This window comes from Oncorhynchus kisutch, linkage group LG30 (genome assembly GCF_002021735.2).
Source record: "Oncorhynchus kisutch isolate 150728-3 linkage group LG30, Okis_V2, whole genome shotgun sequence".
Lineage (NCBI taxonomy): Eukaryota > Metazoa > Chordata > Actinopteri > Salmoniformes > Salmonidae > Oncorhynchus > Oncorhynchus kisutch.
Window position 1 is genome coordinate 2551617 of NC_034203.2, and position 17215 is coordinate 2568831.

General features: G+C 40.7%; 1 protein-coding gene across 8 annotated transcripts in view; it reads right to left on the reverse strand.

Moving 5' to 3' along the window:
- stard3nl (STARD3 N-terminal like) overlaps window positions 1-13108 on the reverse strand; it is a 39728-nt gene extending 26620 nt beyond the window's left edge. For 4 of the 8 annotated variants that reach the window (XR_002252712.2, XR_002252713.2, XR_004206340.1 and 1 more), the window contains exons 1-2: window positions 12901-13045; window positions 6112-6560 (exon numbers count right to left, since the gene is read on the reverse strand). Coding sequence is in view for 3 of the 8 variants with exons in the window: in XM_020466530.2 (XP_020322119.1) it covers window positions 6112-6306 (195 nt within the window). In the remaining 5 variants the exon portion in view is untranslated. Of the gene's footprint in view, window positions 1-6111; window positions 6561-12900 lie in introns of all 8 variants that reach the window. The other 4 variants (XR_002252714.2, XR_004206341.1, XM_020466531.2 and 1 more) reach the window with 2 other exon arrangements.
- Between the last annotated feature and the right edge of the window lie 4107 nt (window positions 13109-17215).

The window sequence follows — 17215 nt, forward strand, 5'->3', positions numbered from 1 at the left end:
TGTGTGCCCACTAAATTTGCCCCAGAAAATCCAACCAAAACCCACAAAAACGTATAATATGGAGTAAAAAGTAAAGGGGGAAAACAAGATAAAAGGTTTTGTTTTTCAAACTCAATGAGGAAGCGCTGAACACCAGTAAAGCTCTTCTAACATCTCTCATGCCAGCTGCTAAGGTTGCACATTTTGGGGAATATTCAGGTGGAAACTTTCCATGGGAAATAACAGGAATTAATATTCATACCATTCAAAAAGTGTTTTTTGCATTGGATATATAATATGGAGACAGAAACAAACCTTTCACCTTATCATAAGTAGACATTGCAAATGATTAAATCCTTCCAATAGAAAAAATATTTGTTACGAATTGAACTTTAATTAAATGAGTTGACTCTTCACATGGGATGATTTCACTGAACAACAAAAGGGAATATTGAATGATTCCCAATGACCCATTGCATCTCCCAAAAATGTTTTCAACATACATCTGTAAAATGATAGTTTCTAGACAAAAACTTTGGTTGTCTTCCTCAGGCTTCCATATCTTTTCCCTGGACCTCAATGTCCACCTCTTGAACATCAGACTCCAAGGCCTCATCTTCACTGTCCAACCTTGTTGAGGATGGCCACCAATTTTTCAACCCTTGTATGGCCAGCCTGTTGCGTGCTTTGGTGTGTGTTCCTAAACAAGGAACAGTTGCGCTCTGAGGCGGGAGATGGTGGGATTTGGAGGAAGGAGGCAACAGGGGAAAGAGCCTCAGATCCAAAGTCCCTTCCACCAGGTGGCTGATGCGATATATTGCCACAACTGCCATATTGCATCTCCATCCCAAAGCTCTTGCTTGTGAGTGTACTTCGCCAGATTGCCAAGAACCTTGCCCTCATTCAGGCCAAAGTGGTGAGACACTGTAGTGATGACACCATAGGCCTTGTTGATCTCTGCACCAGACAGGATGCTCTTGCCAGCATATTTGGGGTCTAACATATATGCTGCGGTGTGTATGGGTTTCAGGCAGAAGACTTCACGCTTTTTGATGTATTTCAGAACTGCAATTTCCTCTGCTTGGAGCAACAGTGAAGTGGGCAGGGCAGTACGGATTTCTTACATTTGCAAGCAGAGTATGAACAGCAGATCGGATGGCATGGTCTCCCTCAATCCGTGCAATGGCTACTGCTATAGGTTTCAGGCTGCTTACCACTCTCTCCCAAAATACATCCTCCAGGAGGATCCTCTTGATGGGGCTGTCCATATCGGCAGACTATGATATGGCCATTTCTTGGAGAGACTCTTTCCCCTCCAGAAGACTGTCAAACATGATAACACCACCCCCAACGGGTGTTGCTGGGCAGCTTCAAGGTGGTGCTATAATTCTTCTCACTTTCCTTGGTGAGGTAGATTGCTGCTATAACTTAATGACCCTTCACACACCTAACCATTTCCTTGGCTCCCTTGTAGTGTATCCATTGTTTTCAGTGCAATGATGTCCTTGAGGAGCAGATTCAATGCATGAGTAGCACAACCAAAGGGTGTGATGTGAGGGTAGGACTCATCCACTTTAGACCATGCAGCCTTCATGTTCAAAGCATTGTCTGTCACCAGTGAAAATACCTTCTGTGGTCCAAGGTTATTGATGACTGCCTTCAGCTCATCTGCAATGTAGAGACATTTGTGTCTGTTGTCCACGGTGTCTTTGCTCTTGTAGAATACTGGTTGAGGGGTGGAGATGTAGAACATTCAACCACCCATCAGAGATGATTGCAATATGATTTGCTTGACCTTCACTTGAACTCTGCATCCAGCAAATTAGTAGATAAAGCATGTCTGGTTGGAGGGGTGTATGCTGGGTGAAGAACATTCAGAAATCTCTTCCAATACACATTGCCAGTGAGCATCAGAGGTGAACCAGTTGCATACACAGCTTGAGCAAGACATTCATCATAATTTCTGACTACGTTCTTCCATTGAGCCAAAAAAACGTTGATTCCAAGAGGACCATGAGCTGTTCCTATCGATAAGGTGTCATTCATCATTTTCAACTCGAATAGAAGCAGAGGGATTTTTGTCAGAGGTTGCTTGTTGTGAGCGCTGAGGGAACTTTATGCATTTGGCCAGATGATTCTGCTTCTTTGTTGCATTCTTCACATATGATTTGGCACAGTATTTGCAAATGTACACAGCTTTTCCCTTCTACATTAGCTGCAGTGAAATGTCTCCACACATCAGATAGTGCCATGACATTTTCCTGTAAAGACTAGAAAAAAAAATGAGTAAAAAAATATAAAATTCCATGTACAGATAAATAGGTAAGCAGTTTATTCTAATTCCTTCTTTGTAAAATAAATGTTCTAAAATTAAACATGTATGGAAACAGGTGAATTAACACTCAGTTAGCAGGCTCAAGCAAGCTAAACCCACATGGAAGCAAAAACTAACTAGCATAAATTGTTAACAAGATAGAAATGACTTAAATACTTTGCTGTAGGCTACTATTTACTAGTTAAAAAAAGCATGTCATTTCAAATATATTCACCCCACCCAGTATTAGAATCAAAATTTACCAGAAAGCATGTAGTCATTGGCTCAGACAGTTTAGTATTGTGGGCTCAATAGCATCTCATTAGTGTGCAAGATCTTGAGAATCAGCTGTACATGTGATCAGCAACCAAGTTGTCCTTACCACTGACATGATTTCAGGGGGAAACTCCTGCAGAATGAGACTCCAGCAAAGGAGAAAGCGATTCGTGGAATGTAAAAAAATAAAAATGGTTGAGTTAATAAAGTTGCATTTAAACATGGACTCGAGTAAGGCAGCTCCAAAATGCAGGCGTTTCAACCTAACTCACTGCTTTCTGTGATGGAGGAGCAGCCAGCAGAAGCAGAGAGTAGGTGTTGGCGATGTTCTCTAGCTGCGCTGTGATTGGCTCAGTGTTCTGTCACTCATGGGGACACTACACTGCCGCAGAATCTTCAGGGAGCACTAGGCAGTTCAAGCCCCCTTGGGTGCTGCCATAGATTTACATTAGAAGTGCCCATCTAAAGCATGAATTAATTGGCCACAGATAAGACGTCAAATGTTATATTTACCATAACTTTGATTGGACTGATCATTTCAAAATCAAAATCTTAGCTAGCTAACTAGACAAGCAGTTATTATTTATCACATTGACAATCTACTGGCAAATCCTTTTCAATTATTGATAAAACATATTGGTGCTCATCGGCCATTGGACATAAATATTACACAAGGCGGAAATTGCTAATTCAACCATGCGTGGTTAGGAAGGAATCAATGGCTAACTGTGACACAAAGCAATCACTATTTTGCTTCCCGTCTGCTATTTGGTGGAGAGGGTGTGTGACACAAAGCAATCACTTTGTGTGGTCCAAGTCTGTTCAGACTGAAAATGTCTCTTTTCCAAGCTTAAAAGGATAAACATTCACACGCAACACCATGGGCTGGAAAAAGTTGAATATATTAGCCTGATCACTGATGACTTGACATCCTATAAGGAGGAGGTCAGTGACCTGGCAGTGTTGTGGACTACAGAAAAAGTAGGGCCAAGCACACCCCAATTCACATGAATGAGCGGGTTGGCAGCATCAAGTTCCTCAGTGTCCACATCACGAAGGACCTATTATGGTCCAAACACACCAACAGGGCACAGCACCTCTTCCCCATCAGGAGGCTGAAACAGTCGGCATGGGCCCTAGGATCCACAATAAGTTAAACAGCTGCACCATTGAGAGCATCTTGACTGGCTGCATCAACACTTGTTATGGCAACTGCTTGGCATCCGCAAGGCGCTACTACAGAGGGTAGTGCATATGGCCCAGTACATCACTGGAGCCGAGCTCCCTGCATCCAGGACCAGGCAGGAAGGCCCTAAACATTTTCAAAGACTCCAGCCACCCAAGCCATTGACTGTCCTCTCTGCTACCGCACCACAAGGAGCACTAAGTCTGGGACCCAAAGGCTCCTATAGAGTGTTAACCCCAATGCCATAAGACTGCTGAAAAGTTAACCAAATGGCCACCCTGCCTATTTGCACTGACTCTCTTGGACCGACTCTATGCACGCTCACTAAACTATACCCACACACACACCTGCAGTTTATTATCTATCCTGATTGCCTAGTTCATTTTACCCCTATCTATATGTACACTACCGTTCCAAAGTTTCACTTAGAAATGTCTTGGGTTTTTGAAAGAAAATTGACAAAAAATGTGCTTAAAATAGCATAAAATTGATCAGAAATACAGTGTAGACATTGTTAATGTTGTAAATTACTATTGTAGCTGGAAACGGCCAATTTTATGGAATACCTACAAAGAACCATTAACAGCAACCACCACTCCTGTGTTCCAATGGTATGTTGTGTTAGCTAATCCAAGTGTATCATTTTAAAAGGTTAATTGATCATTAGAAAACCTTTTTGCAATTATGTAAGCACAGCTGAAAACTGTTGTGCTGATTTAAAGAAGCAATAAAACTGGCCTTCAGACTAGTTGAGTATCTGGAGCATCAGCATTTGTGGGTTCAATTACAGGCTCAAAATGGCCAGAAACAAAAAAAAATCTGAAACTCATTGGTCTATTCTTGTTCTGAGAAATGAAGGCTATTCCATGCGAGAAATTACCAAGAAACTGAAGATCTCGTACAATGCTGTGTACTAATCCCTTCACAGAAAAGCGCAAACTGGCCCTAACCAGAATAGAAAGTGCACCGGGGCCTCCCACTCAACTGAACAAGAGGACAAGTACATTAGAGTGTTGAGTTTGAGAAAGACGCCTTACAAGTAGATTTGCCATGGTAAACTTGGTAAATTTGCCATTCGCATTATGGAGCGGTGAAACGGTGGCAGATGATGGTTGCAATTGAGATCAGCTGTGCAGGTGATTTTAGTGTGTTTTGATGGTTTAACCTCTAGCGTCGAGCAATCCCGTATCCGGGAGCGTAATTATAGCCTCAAGCTCATTACCATAACGCAACGTTAACTATTCATGAAAATCGCAAATGAAATGAAATAAATATGCTAGCTCTCAAGCTTAGCCTTTTGCTAACAACACTGTCATCTCAGATTTTCAAAATATGCTTTTCAACCATAGCTACACAAGCATTTGTGTAAGAGTATTGATAGCTAGCATAGCATTAAGCCAGGCATTCAGCAGGCAACATTCACAAAAACAAGAAAAGCATTCAAATAAAATCATTTACCTTTGAAGAACTTCAGATGTTTTCAATGGGGAGACTCAGTTCGATAGCAAATGTGACAAAATATCTTGGGAACGTTTTTTATCCATAAATTAAAAGAGCGCCCCCTATATCCAAGACGTTAAGGAGAGATCAGCTGGCCATAGTCTAGTGGCCAATGCTGGTTACAACTGGCCTACTCTGTTTAACAATGAGAAGTGTTATCTTACCACAATGAAAAGACACTGAAACCAGGAGTGGATTCAATAAGTCTTTCAAAGGAAACTGTTTAAGAACCAAACAGAATGAAAAGGGACCAAATTGAAGTTGTCCAATTGAAACTCCCATTTTTTTGCAAAACGGTTTCCATTTGGAGTAAACGGTTGCAAAACGTTTTGCAACCGAATCGGCATAATGAATACGCCTGTTTGTGAAGTAAAAGGCCGTGTTATGTAAACTCCATATGCAGGACTACAATAAAATATGGGGGGGGGGGGGGGGTGCTTTTGATATTGTAAGTAGAAGTTCAGAAAAAGCTATATAGCTTTTAAAATCCTGTTAGAGTAAATGAAGTGCACTTCGGATACACGTTAGCAGTAATGGAAAAATTTTCCTAGTAACAAAAGGTAGCGTTTCAAAATGATTCATACATCGATACATTTATCTTAAACTACAGTGGTCAATATTGAGCTCTATCAATACGTTAATAAGCTATGAAAGGGCCTGGTAAATACAACAGCTTGGTACAACTGTCGTGTAGTGACAGTGTGCACTAAACCGGAGCATGAAGTTAACAGGAGCGATTCATTCATTCATGTTGTCATTGAATTGGGACTGAAAACCCTCATTGCAAGAGTTCGCACATGTTCAGACTGCACTTACCAGGAGTTTGTGTTCATGATGCATTAAAAAAACAACTTACATTGAGCTCAATGATCCAGAGCAAGGTGATGAAGAGGAGGTCGAAGGTGACAAAGAGGCAGAATGTCCTCCTGACATCGGAGATGCACTTCTTCTCGCTAGCCTCATAAGACTCTATGCGGGCCAAGAGAGGTGTGGTGTTTATGCCCCGAAGGGTGTTTCTCGAGTCCACGCTGCTACCACTTATGCTCTCCATAACTGGCCACGCCTTTCACTCTGGACTGGGTCCACCCACTAATGAAGCGTCAGTCAGCTACTTGGTTGCTCCTCCAGTCACAGCCAATGATAGTAAAGGCCGAGTAGCTTTGGCAACGCCCACCACTCAAGGGGTGTGCCCACAACTGCTGCTTGCAGCTATTGGCCCCGTCGACTGGTCAGAAGAAGGCCCGCCTACTTATCACATCCAGTGACGATCACTGCGGATGGATGTCAGATGCATCCCTGCCTCAGCTGAAAAAGAAAAAAGCCAGGCCTTCAGTAAATGTGGTTTACATTTCACATCAAGGAAAGGGTCAATTCGATTTGCTTGCCTGCTTTTACTTCAAATGCAGGCCGTAGACCTATATTTACTTTAGTATATTACCCCATGTAAAATAATACTTGAAACCAGAGCCATCTATTTACATCTATGGCTCTGCTTAAAACCTTTCATCCTCATTACTTGCATTAAAAGCCTCCCTCAAGTGTGACTGAATGTATATTGTACATAACATATTTAACTATTGCTGTACATATACTATTCTTCAGATATACTACAGATTCTATCCATACACCCCAGCACACATAATGTACATGCACTGCATTCGGAAAATATTCAGACCCCTTGACTTTATCCACATTGTTACATTACAGCCTTATTCTAAAATGGATTAAGTGCATTTTTCCCTCATCAATTTATACACAATACCCTGTAATGACAAAGCATAACTTGTTTTTAGAGATGTTTGCAAATGTAGAAAAAGAATTACAAATATACCTTATTTACATAAGTATTCAGACCCTTTGCTATGAGACTCAAATTGAGCTCAGGTGCATCCTGTCTCCATCGATCATCCTTGAGATGTTTCTACAACTTGATCCACCGGTTGTAAATTCAATTGATTGGACATGCTTTGGAAAGGCACATACCGGTCTATATAAGGTCCCACAGTTGACAGTGCATGTCAGAACAAAAACCAAGCCATGAGGTCGAAGGAATTGTCCGTAGAGCTCCGAGACAGGATTGTGTCGAGGCACGGATCTGGGGAAGGGTACCAAAAAATGTCTGCAGCATGGAAGGTTACCAAGAACAAAATGGCCTCCATCAGTCTTAAATTGAAGAACTTTGGAACCACCAAGACTCTTCCTAGAGCTGGCTGCCCGGGCAAACTGAGCAGTCGGGGGAGTAGGGCCTTGGTCAAGGAGGTGGCCAAGAACCCGATGGTCACTCTGACAGAGCTGGGGACTGGGGATGGGAGAACCTTCCAGAAAGACAACCATCTCTGCAGCATTCCACTAAATCAGGCCTTTATGGTAGAGTGGCCAGATGGAAGCCACTCCTCAGTTAAAGGCACATGACAGCCTGCTTGGATTCTCTGGTCTGATGAGACCAACATTGAACTCTTTGTGCTGAATACCAAGCGTCACGTCTAGAGGAAACCTAGCACCATCCCTAAGGTGGTGGCAGCATCGACTAGTCAGGATTGAGGGAAAGGTGAACGGAGAAAGTACAGAGGGATCCTTGATGAAAACCTACTCCAGAGCTCTCTGGACCTCAGACTGGGGCAAAGGTTCACCTTCCAACAGGATGACGACCCTAAGCAAACAATCAAGACAAAGCAGGAGTGGCTTCGGGATGTCTCGGAATGTCCTTGAGTGGCACAGCCAGACCCCGGACTTAAACCAGCAACGCTCCCCATCCAACCTGACAGAGCTTGAGAGGATCTGCAGAGAAGAAATGGGAGAAACTCCCCAAATACAGGTGTGCCAAGGTTGTAGCGTCATACCCAAGAAGACTCTAGGCAGTAATCGCTGCCAAAGGTGTTTCAACAAAGTACTGAGTAAAGGGTCTGAATTATGTAAATGTGATATTTCCAAAAACCTGTTCGTTCCGTCATTATGTGGAAAAAGTCAAGGGGTCTGAATACTTTCTGAATGCACTGTAGATGGGAGGGGAAATAGAGCAGCTGAAGGATGGGATTAAAAATAACTATTGTAAAATATGTGTCCGTAAAATGTGTAGTGTGTATAAGCTGGAAGGAGAAGCCTAAGTGTTGTTTTCAATTAGTTTACTCCAATTAGTGGTGGGGTTAGGGGAACATAATGTCAAATATATTTTCCTTTTATGTTCCCCTAACCCCATCATGATGCAGACAATTACATTGATGGAAGCTACAATCTATATGCCATATTAAAGCTGATATAGCCCCCCAAAACATAGGCAGAACCTGCTTCCCTGTTTGGCGATGTCTTTGATGTTAGCTAGCTAAGCTCATGCACAGAAACATGTCATCGGGTCTAACGGTCATCAAATCAAAAGGCACTCCTTCGATATAAAGTTGTTTTTAACAAATTTAAACGTGTTTCACTTTCAAGAGGTTGGAGTAATAACATGTTCAACTACTTAACACATTAGCTTGAATCTTTGTGTTCAGAGAAAATTAACAAGGAAGGATTTTTCACTTCTCAAACCCTAGTTTGGGCCTGGTTTCCCTATAGCGATGGAACTTACAAGTGTTTTAACAATGTATCTTTCCTACAACGGCCGTTTCCCAAAACACCATGCAGAGAGAACAGTTGCTAAGTGAATCATTGGAGCATGTGTCGATACAGATTAGAGGTCGACCGATTAATCAGAATGGCCGATTAATTAGGGCCGATTTCAAGTTTTCATAACAATCGGAAATCTGTATTTTTTGGACACCGAGTTGGCAGATTTTTTTATATTTTTTTACACCATTATTTAACTAGGCAAGTCAGTTAAGAACACATTCTTATTTTCAATAACGGCCTAGGAACAGTGGGTTAACCTCCTTGTTCAGGGGCAGAACGACAGATTTTTACCTTGTCAGCTCAGGGATTCAATCTTGCAACCTTACAGTTAACTAGTCCAACGCTCTAACCACCTGACTCATTGTACTCCACGAGGAGCCTGCCTGTTACGCAAATGCAGTAAGAAGCACAGGTAAGTTGCTAACTAGCATTAAACTTATCTTATAAAAAACAATCATAATCACTAGTTAACTACACATGGTTAATGATATTACTAGTTTATCCATCTGTCCTGCGTTGCATATTATCGATGCGGTGCATTTGCGAAAAAGGACTGTCGTTGCGCCAACGGGTACCTAACCATAAACATCAATGCCTTTCTTAAAATCAAAACACAAGTATATATTTTTAAACTGGCATATTTAGTTAATATTGCCTGCTAACATGAATTTCTTTCAACTAGGTAAATTGCAACAGACTCAGGGTATATGCAGCAGTTTGGGCCGCCTGGCTCGTTGCGAACAGTGTGAAGACTATTTCTTCCTAACAAAGACAGCCAACTTCACCAAACGTGGGATGATTTAACAAAAGTGCATTTGCGAAAAATAGCGCAATCGTTGCACGACTGTACCTAACCATAAACACCAATGCCTTTCTTAAAATCAATACACAAGTATATATTTTTAAACCTGCATATTTAGCTAAAAGAAATTCAGGTTAGCAGGCAATATTAACCAGGTGAAATTGTGTCATTTCTCTTGTGTTCATTTCACGCAGAGTCTGGGTATTTGCAACAGTTTGGGCGGCCTGGCTTGTTACAAACTAATTTGCCAGAATTTTACATAATTATGACATAACATTTAAGGTTTCACAATGTAACAGCAATATTTAGACTTAGGGATGCCACCCATTAGATAAAATACAGAACGGTTCTGTATTTCACTGAAATAAACGTTTTGTTTTGGAAATGATAGTTTCCGGAGTGGACCATATTAATGACCAAAGGCTCGTATTTCTGTGTGTTATGTTATAATTAAGTCTATGATTTGATATAGCAGTCTGACTGAGCGATGGTAGGCAGCAGCAGGCTCGTAAGCAATCATTCAAAAAGCACTTTCGTGCATTTTGGCAGCAGCTCTTCGCAATGCTTCAAGCATTGAGCCGTTTATGACTTCATGCCCATCAGCTCCCGAGATTAGGCTGGTGTAATCGATGTGAAAGGTCTAGCTAGTTAGCTGGGTGTGCGCTAATAGCGTTTCAAACATCACGCACTCTGAGACTTGGAGTAGTTGTTCCCCCCTTGCTCTGCAAGGGCCACGGCTTTTGTGGAGCGATGGGTAACGATGCTTCGAGGGTGGCTGTTGTCGATGTGTTCGTGGTTCGAGCCCAGGTAGGGGCGAGGAGAGGGACGGAAGCTATAGTGTTACACTGACAATACTAAAGTGCCACTAAACCCTGAACCTCAACTAAATCTTGTAATAAATAATGTGGAAATTGAGCAATACTTTCATGGTCAAAACATGTTGATATAACAATAGCTAAGATAGTGAGAAGTATGTCCGGAATAAAGCGCTACTCTACCTTCTTAACAGCACTATCAACAAGGCAGGTCCTGCAGGCCCTCGTTTCTACCTTCTTAACAGAACTATCAACAAGGCAGGTCCTGCAGGCCCTAGTTTTGTTACACCTGGACAACTGTTTAGTCAATTGGTCACGTGCAACAAAATAGAACAGCACAGAGATCTATAATTAATCATATGCATGTCAATCTCTCCTGGCTGAAAGTGGAGGAGAGATGGACTTCATCACTACTTGTATTTGTGAGAGGTATTGACATGTTGAATGCACAGCTCAGACACCCATGCACAGCCCACAAGACAAGCCAGAGGTCTCTTCACAGTCCCTAAATCCCAAACTGACTATGGGAGGTGCATAGTACTACATAGAGCTATGACTACATGGAACTCTATTCCACATCAAGTAACTCATGCAAGCAGTAAAATTTGATTTTAAAAAACAATACAAATACACTTTATGGAACAGCAGGGCCTGTGAAACCAAAAAACATAGGCACAGACACATGCATACACAAACACAATAACATATGCACTATACACACACAGGTACACATTATTTTGTGTTGTATATGTGTGGTAGAGTAGGGGCCAGAGGACAAACACTTAATGTGAAATTTGTTGTGAATGTATTGTAATGTTTTTTTAAATTGTATAACTGCCTTAATTTTGCTGGACCCCAAGAAGAGTAGCTGCTGTCTTGGCAGCAGGTAATGGGGATTCATATTAAATACAAATACAGACTGACCAGGTGAACCCAAGTGAAAGCTAGGATCCCTTATTGAGGTCATCTGTTAAATCCACTTCAATCAGTGTAGATGAAGGGGAGGAGACAGGTCAATTAAGTATTTTTAAGCCTTGAGACATAGATTGTGTGTGGTTAACTCAGTGGGTGAATGGGTAAGACAAAAAATGTAAGTGCCTTTGAACGGGGTATGGTAGTAGATGCCAGGTGCCCCGGTTTAAGTGTGTCAAAGAACTACAATGCTGCTGGGTATTTCACACTCAAGTTTCCTGTGTGTATCATGAATGATCCACCACCCAAAGGACATCCTGACAACAGTGTGAAGCGTCAACGCTATCGACAGCTTGTAGCCCATGCCCAACGAATTGAGACTGTTCTGAGGCCAAAAGGGATGTTCCTAATGTTTTGTACACTCAGTGCATGTATTATGTTTATAAATGATAGTCTACTCGAAATATGACATTACAGTATTCAGACGTAGCCTATAAACATCAATGGAAAAATGAGATATGCTATAGGCTATTTCGTGAGTATGAAACCATCAGTCAGAAAAGGTGAGTCATTTATTCTGCAATGATCATGGAAATGAAATAAATAGTTGGAACTAGATGTCTACTTGATTGAGGAAAAATGTGCATACTATGACTTGACTGTGCGTTGTTCCACCTATGCATCTTAAGACGAATGCACTAAGTTGCTCTGGATAAGGCCAAATTACTGAAATATAACATGTAACGTTAATGCCTTTATTTTAGAATGCATCGATTTTCGCTCTTCTCTCTAACGGCAAATGTTTGCATCTTATAATTTAGCTACCCGTTTTTGTTATGAATAAGTGTCATATTCATGAACTGGGCTACTTTAGCCTCCTTGCAATGTAATACTTCAACCACTAGAAACTGTCCTAAGCATGGTCTAAGTTTGCTGGAGGACAAGCAAATTCTCACGTCTAGTTCAGTTTTTATAAATGCCACATTTTACGTGAAAACATGCAAATCTAGCATTAGGTTTGGGGCATATTGAGTATAGACAACGTCTATAAAACGAGGCAACGACGTGATTTGAGTTATCGCAACGCGAGACTACTGGAACTAACCACTCACGGTTGTGCTTAATGTTGCTATGTGAGTTTCTTGTAATTGGCCATTTGGCTACATTGTTGCAAGTTCTGTTCCAAATACATCAACTAATCACAAATGTGCAGTTACTTTACCTAATGCAAATTGGGGTTAGTGATATTAAATCATTATGATCCGTTAAACTGGTTAAATAGATGTCCATATATGGCATCGAATTCAGCACAACAACAACATATACAGACCCGACCGACGCTGGAGGAAAAAACAAGACAGTCCACCGATATCTGCTCGTGAGCAGGCAGTATTGCGCCCAAGAAAATGATTCTCCATAGGTGCATATGTTTTCGAAACTGGAAATATTCTAATAACGATTAATGAGCGTATGCAAATGACAATAGGCTGTGGTGAAATTGTTATCTTACCTTTAATTGTATAGCTAGCTACCTGTCGTTTTGTTCTTACACCCTGCTGTCTTTGGCATATTATGCGGAAGACTAAACTGTCACTCGAAAACAGCGGAAATACTTGATTCCGTCGGACAGGAAATGGGGTGATAATGGGCGCGTTCGTTACAAATACACTTTGTCAAGTCTCCTTCCAAAGTGTGTCGCATTAGCGCAGTGTTTCCCAAACTCGGTCCTGGGGCCCCACGTTTTGGCTTTTACCCTAGCACTCCCCAGCTGATTCAAATAATCAAAACTTGATGAGTTGGTTATTTGAATTAGCTATGTAGTGCCAGGACAAAAACAAAAAAGTGGTGTGTTAAAATCCATTGAATCAGTTTTATTTGGAAATTATTTAGTAAGTAATGCTTAAAATCTAAGTCTAGTTGTCTTATTTAAATTATTTAAATAAAATATGGGGGGGGGGTGTTATCACCATTAGTAGCTGCACTATGGGGCTATTTGATGTAGTCTTTTTAACTCACCTGCAATTACATTTTCTTTGTTCTTTCTAGTAGTTCCTTTTCTATATAATGGATTGTATAATGTATAATTGCACTAGATATTGTTTGAATAATGCAAGACTTTCAAATTACATTCGGGAGCATAGGTCACAAATAAAGCTATCCCCACTAAAATTGGAGCACAACTCATGAGCCCACCTCCAGCACTGCTCACACCTAATCCAGTCGCCACCTGTGACTGAAAACAGGGGGAGATGCAATTGAAAAGCTCTCATTAAAAATGTTTAGCTAGCTATCCAGGAATATGACATGGAATGCTATGTAAAATTGCTAAAAGGCTATAAAGTAACATTAACTGTAATCTATCAGTCATTTATTAACCCAACTCAACACAGGCTACTGTTTGGGTGTAGCCCACGCGAAATAAACCAAGGATAACAGTATAAAACAACCGTCACCATCTCTTGTTAAGAAAAAAAGTAAGAGAGAGAACAATGGCTAAGCATGGTCTTAAACTTGCGGTGCTCCACCCCCAGCCGCTCCACCAACACAACAAACGAACAGCATAACTCATAACACACAGCTGTTTCTGCAGATCGCCACAGTATTCTATCTCAGACAATCTGGCAGTGAAGTTGCTAGCTACCAAGTTAGCATAAACTAGCCCTAACTTGGTTAGTCATTGTCTAATGACAGGTAGAAACACATTCATATTCATGAAGGGGTAACCAGCCCCCAGGGGCCAGTTACCCCGTAGGGGGGGGGTGAGTTGCCCCAACACACTCATGCAACATATTACTAGTTTACAACAACAAAAATCTAAATTTTTCTCTCTAAACAAGTGGATTATTTATCTTAATGCTTTCCTACTTGTATATATAAAAATCAATTATAGATCTAACTTCATTGGAATATATAATCAACTTTTTCAATGATACATTTTTTGATATACTTACCAAAAATTAGTTTTGTTGAAACATCTCCAAAAGTTGTGATGACACAGAGTACATTTTCTGTTGAGCAAGACCAGTGGCAGCCACAGAAAGTTTTGGGGAAATAATTTGATGTGAATTACGGGGGGGGGGGGCAGTTACCCCCTAGTACCCTACAATGTACACATATATATTTACAGTTGTGCGTGTGTGATATGGAAGTTGGACACTTGTTATTTCGACATTACAAAGAAAAATGTTTGTAAACAACTGCAACACCTCCATGTTGCACTGAGCCTTCCTGTTGGAAAACTATGTGTCCGACTTTCAGCTGTCGCAGATGCACCTCCCCCGACTTCACTCCTGGACTTTCGTCTACAGTCTGTTGTGTTCACCTTATTACACAAACGAGCCCAATATTTCGACCTTGTGTGGGCTTATGGGATATGTAGTCTAATAGTAAATGTATCTTTTTTGGCCAAGTAGGTTTTTCTTTATGAGATTATCCATATCTTTATCATTATGCTGAAAAAATGAGCCACTATTGGAAAAAGTAGGACAACATTTTTTGACAGTCAAATTGGATATGAAGGAGAACAAAAAGGAACAAAAATGAGGTGGAGAGAGAGTGATGATGGAGGAGAAGAGCAAGGAGACATTCAAATGCTGAACAAAAGTATAAACGCAACATGCGACAATTTCAAAGATTTTACTGAGTTACAGTTTATATAAGGAAATCAGTCAATTCAAATAAATTCATTAGATCCCAATCTATGGATTTCACGTGACTGGGAATACATCATAGTGAAACACGAGGTGATGGTGGCGGATGAATGGCATAACAATAGGGCCTCAGGAGCTCATCACGGTATCTCTGTGCATTCAAATCGCCATCGATAAAATGCAATTGTATTCGTTGTCCATAGCTTATGCCTACCTTATATTATAACCCCACCGCCACCATGGGGCACTCTGTTGAAAATGTTGACATTGGAAAACCGCTCGCCCACACGACGCCATACACGTAGTCTGTGGTTGTGAGGCTGGTCGACGTACTGCCAAAATCTCTAAAAACGACGGAGGCGGCTTATGGTAGAGAAATTCAGATTAAATTCTCTGGCAACAGCTCTGGGGGACATTCCTGCATGCCAATTGCACGCAGGTTGCAGAAGGGCAGGTTGAGACAAGTTCTGTAAACTCCTTAGGTGGTGGGCCTTTGCAAGCTACTGTATCTACTTTAGTTTTCGAGATGATCCATCTTTGTTGAGGGAGAAGCTGTTTTTTACGTATTGTGTATATTTATTTCTTCTGAACACATTTGAGTTGGTTGGCAATGTCAAATCTTGCAAAAAAAAAATTATACTTACTTTTATGTTCGCTAGCTGGACAGGCAAATGCCTCAGAGTACTACACTGTACTATCCATGTTACTATCTCTGCTGATCACATCTGCTAATCCCGTTATCCATATCTAAGGTAGTAGACAGCAGGTGACATCTCAAGAGAGAGATTTCCGTCTGATAAACTGCTATTATGTAAAGTATTTTTTATTAATTTGTAATCAATTTATTTTGTTATAGAAATGTGATGCCATTAATGCAAGATGTAAACACAGCAACGTTAGTAATGTAGCTATCTTGCTAGTTAGCTAGCTAGTTACAATGAGTTGATCTGTTACTAGCTAGCAGGAACAGATAACTTTATAGCTAGCATGTCATTCTGGGACAAGGAGCGTTTTAGCTTTCACTAATAATTCAGGATTACAAAAATCTAAAGGACAAGTGGTGTAAATCTAATACGGTCATCAAGGCAGGACACACTCATTTCATTCATACTGACAAATAAGAAATGCCACATTATCCCTGTCAATAGTTGGAGTAGGATGATTGCAGAGCACCCTGCCTCAGACTGTCAGGATGTTCATTTTCTAGCTCACAAACTACTTTGCTGTGATTATTTATTTTATTAATTCTTGTCTCTCACTTTTGTCGTGGAAATAATCAGAGCCACAGCATTTTATAGCAAAGTACATCCTCCTGACAAATGTATGGAATGGGTCAAAAGGTTAAAAATATATATATTGCACCCATACGGTCATAGGAAAATAGACAAGACAGCCTGCTCTTATTCAAACGCCCTCTCCTTCTTCCTGTTGGTCCAACTCACAAACATCGATATGAACTCTAAACTTCATCAGAATTATCAGTATTATAAATCACCTTCAAATCAGTATTACAAGTTACCTTAAATTCATCATCTGAATGGCATTTCCTTCAGGGCGATCAAACCACACTGGAAAGTCAGGGCAGAGGGCAGAGGTCAGAGGTCATACAAACCCTTCAAAGAAGTGTTTCTTACTAAATTAGACGAATTAATGAAAAACAGTCAAATATTTCATACATATCGTATCCCAGGTGTACAGTAAGTTTCCAGTACATTTCCTATCCAAAGAATTTACATGTGTTCAATTAAAAGATAAAAAAATCCATGTTTGTGTTCCTTTAAGATACCTCGGCACTAACCCATATTCATAACCAGTAAACTAATTATTGCAACCTGTTGCATTAATTTATTCAAAATATAAACCTGCTATTATTAGAATTCATTAGATTTAGGTAAATATCCCATCTGATTAGACCACAGGTAATAAAACAAACACAACTCTCACACCCTTGATGTTAGGGGGCAGTATTTTCATTTTTGGAAAAAAAACGTTCCCGTTTTAAACAGGATATTTTGTCAGGAAAAGATGCTAGAATATGCATATAATTGACAGCTTTGGATAGAAAACACTCTAACGTTTCCAAAACTGTAAAGATATTGTCTGTGAGTATAACAGAACTGATGTTGCAGGCGAAAGCCTGAGAAAAATCCAATCCGGAAGTGCCCCAGGTTTTGA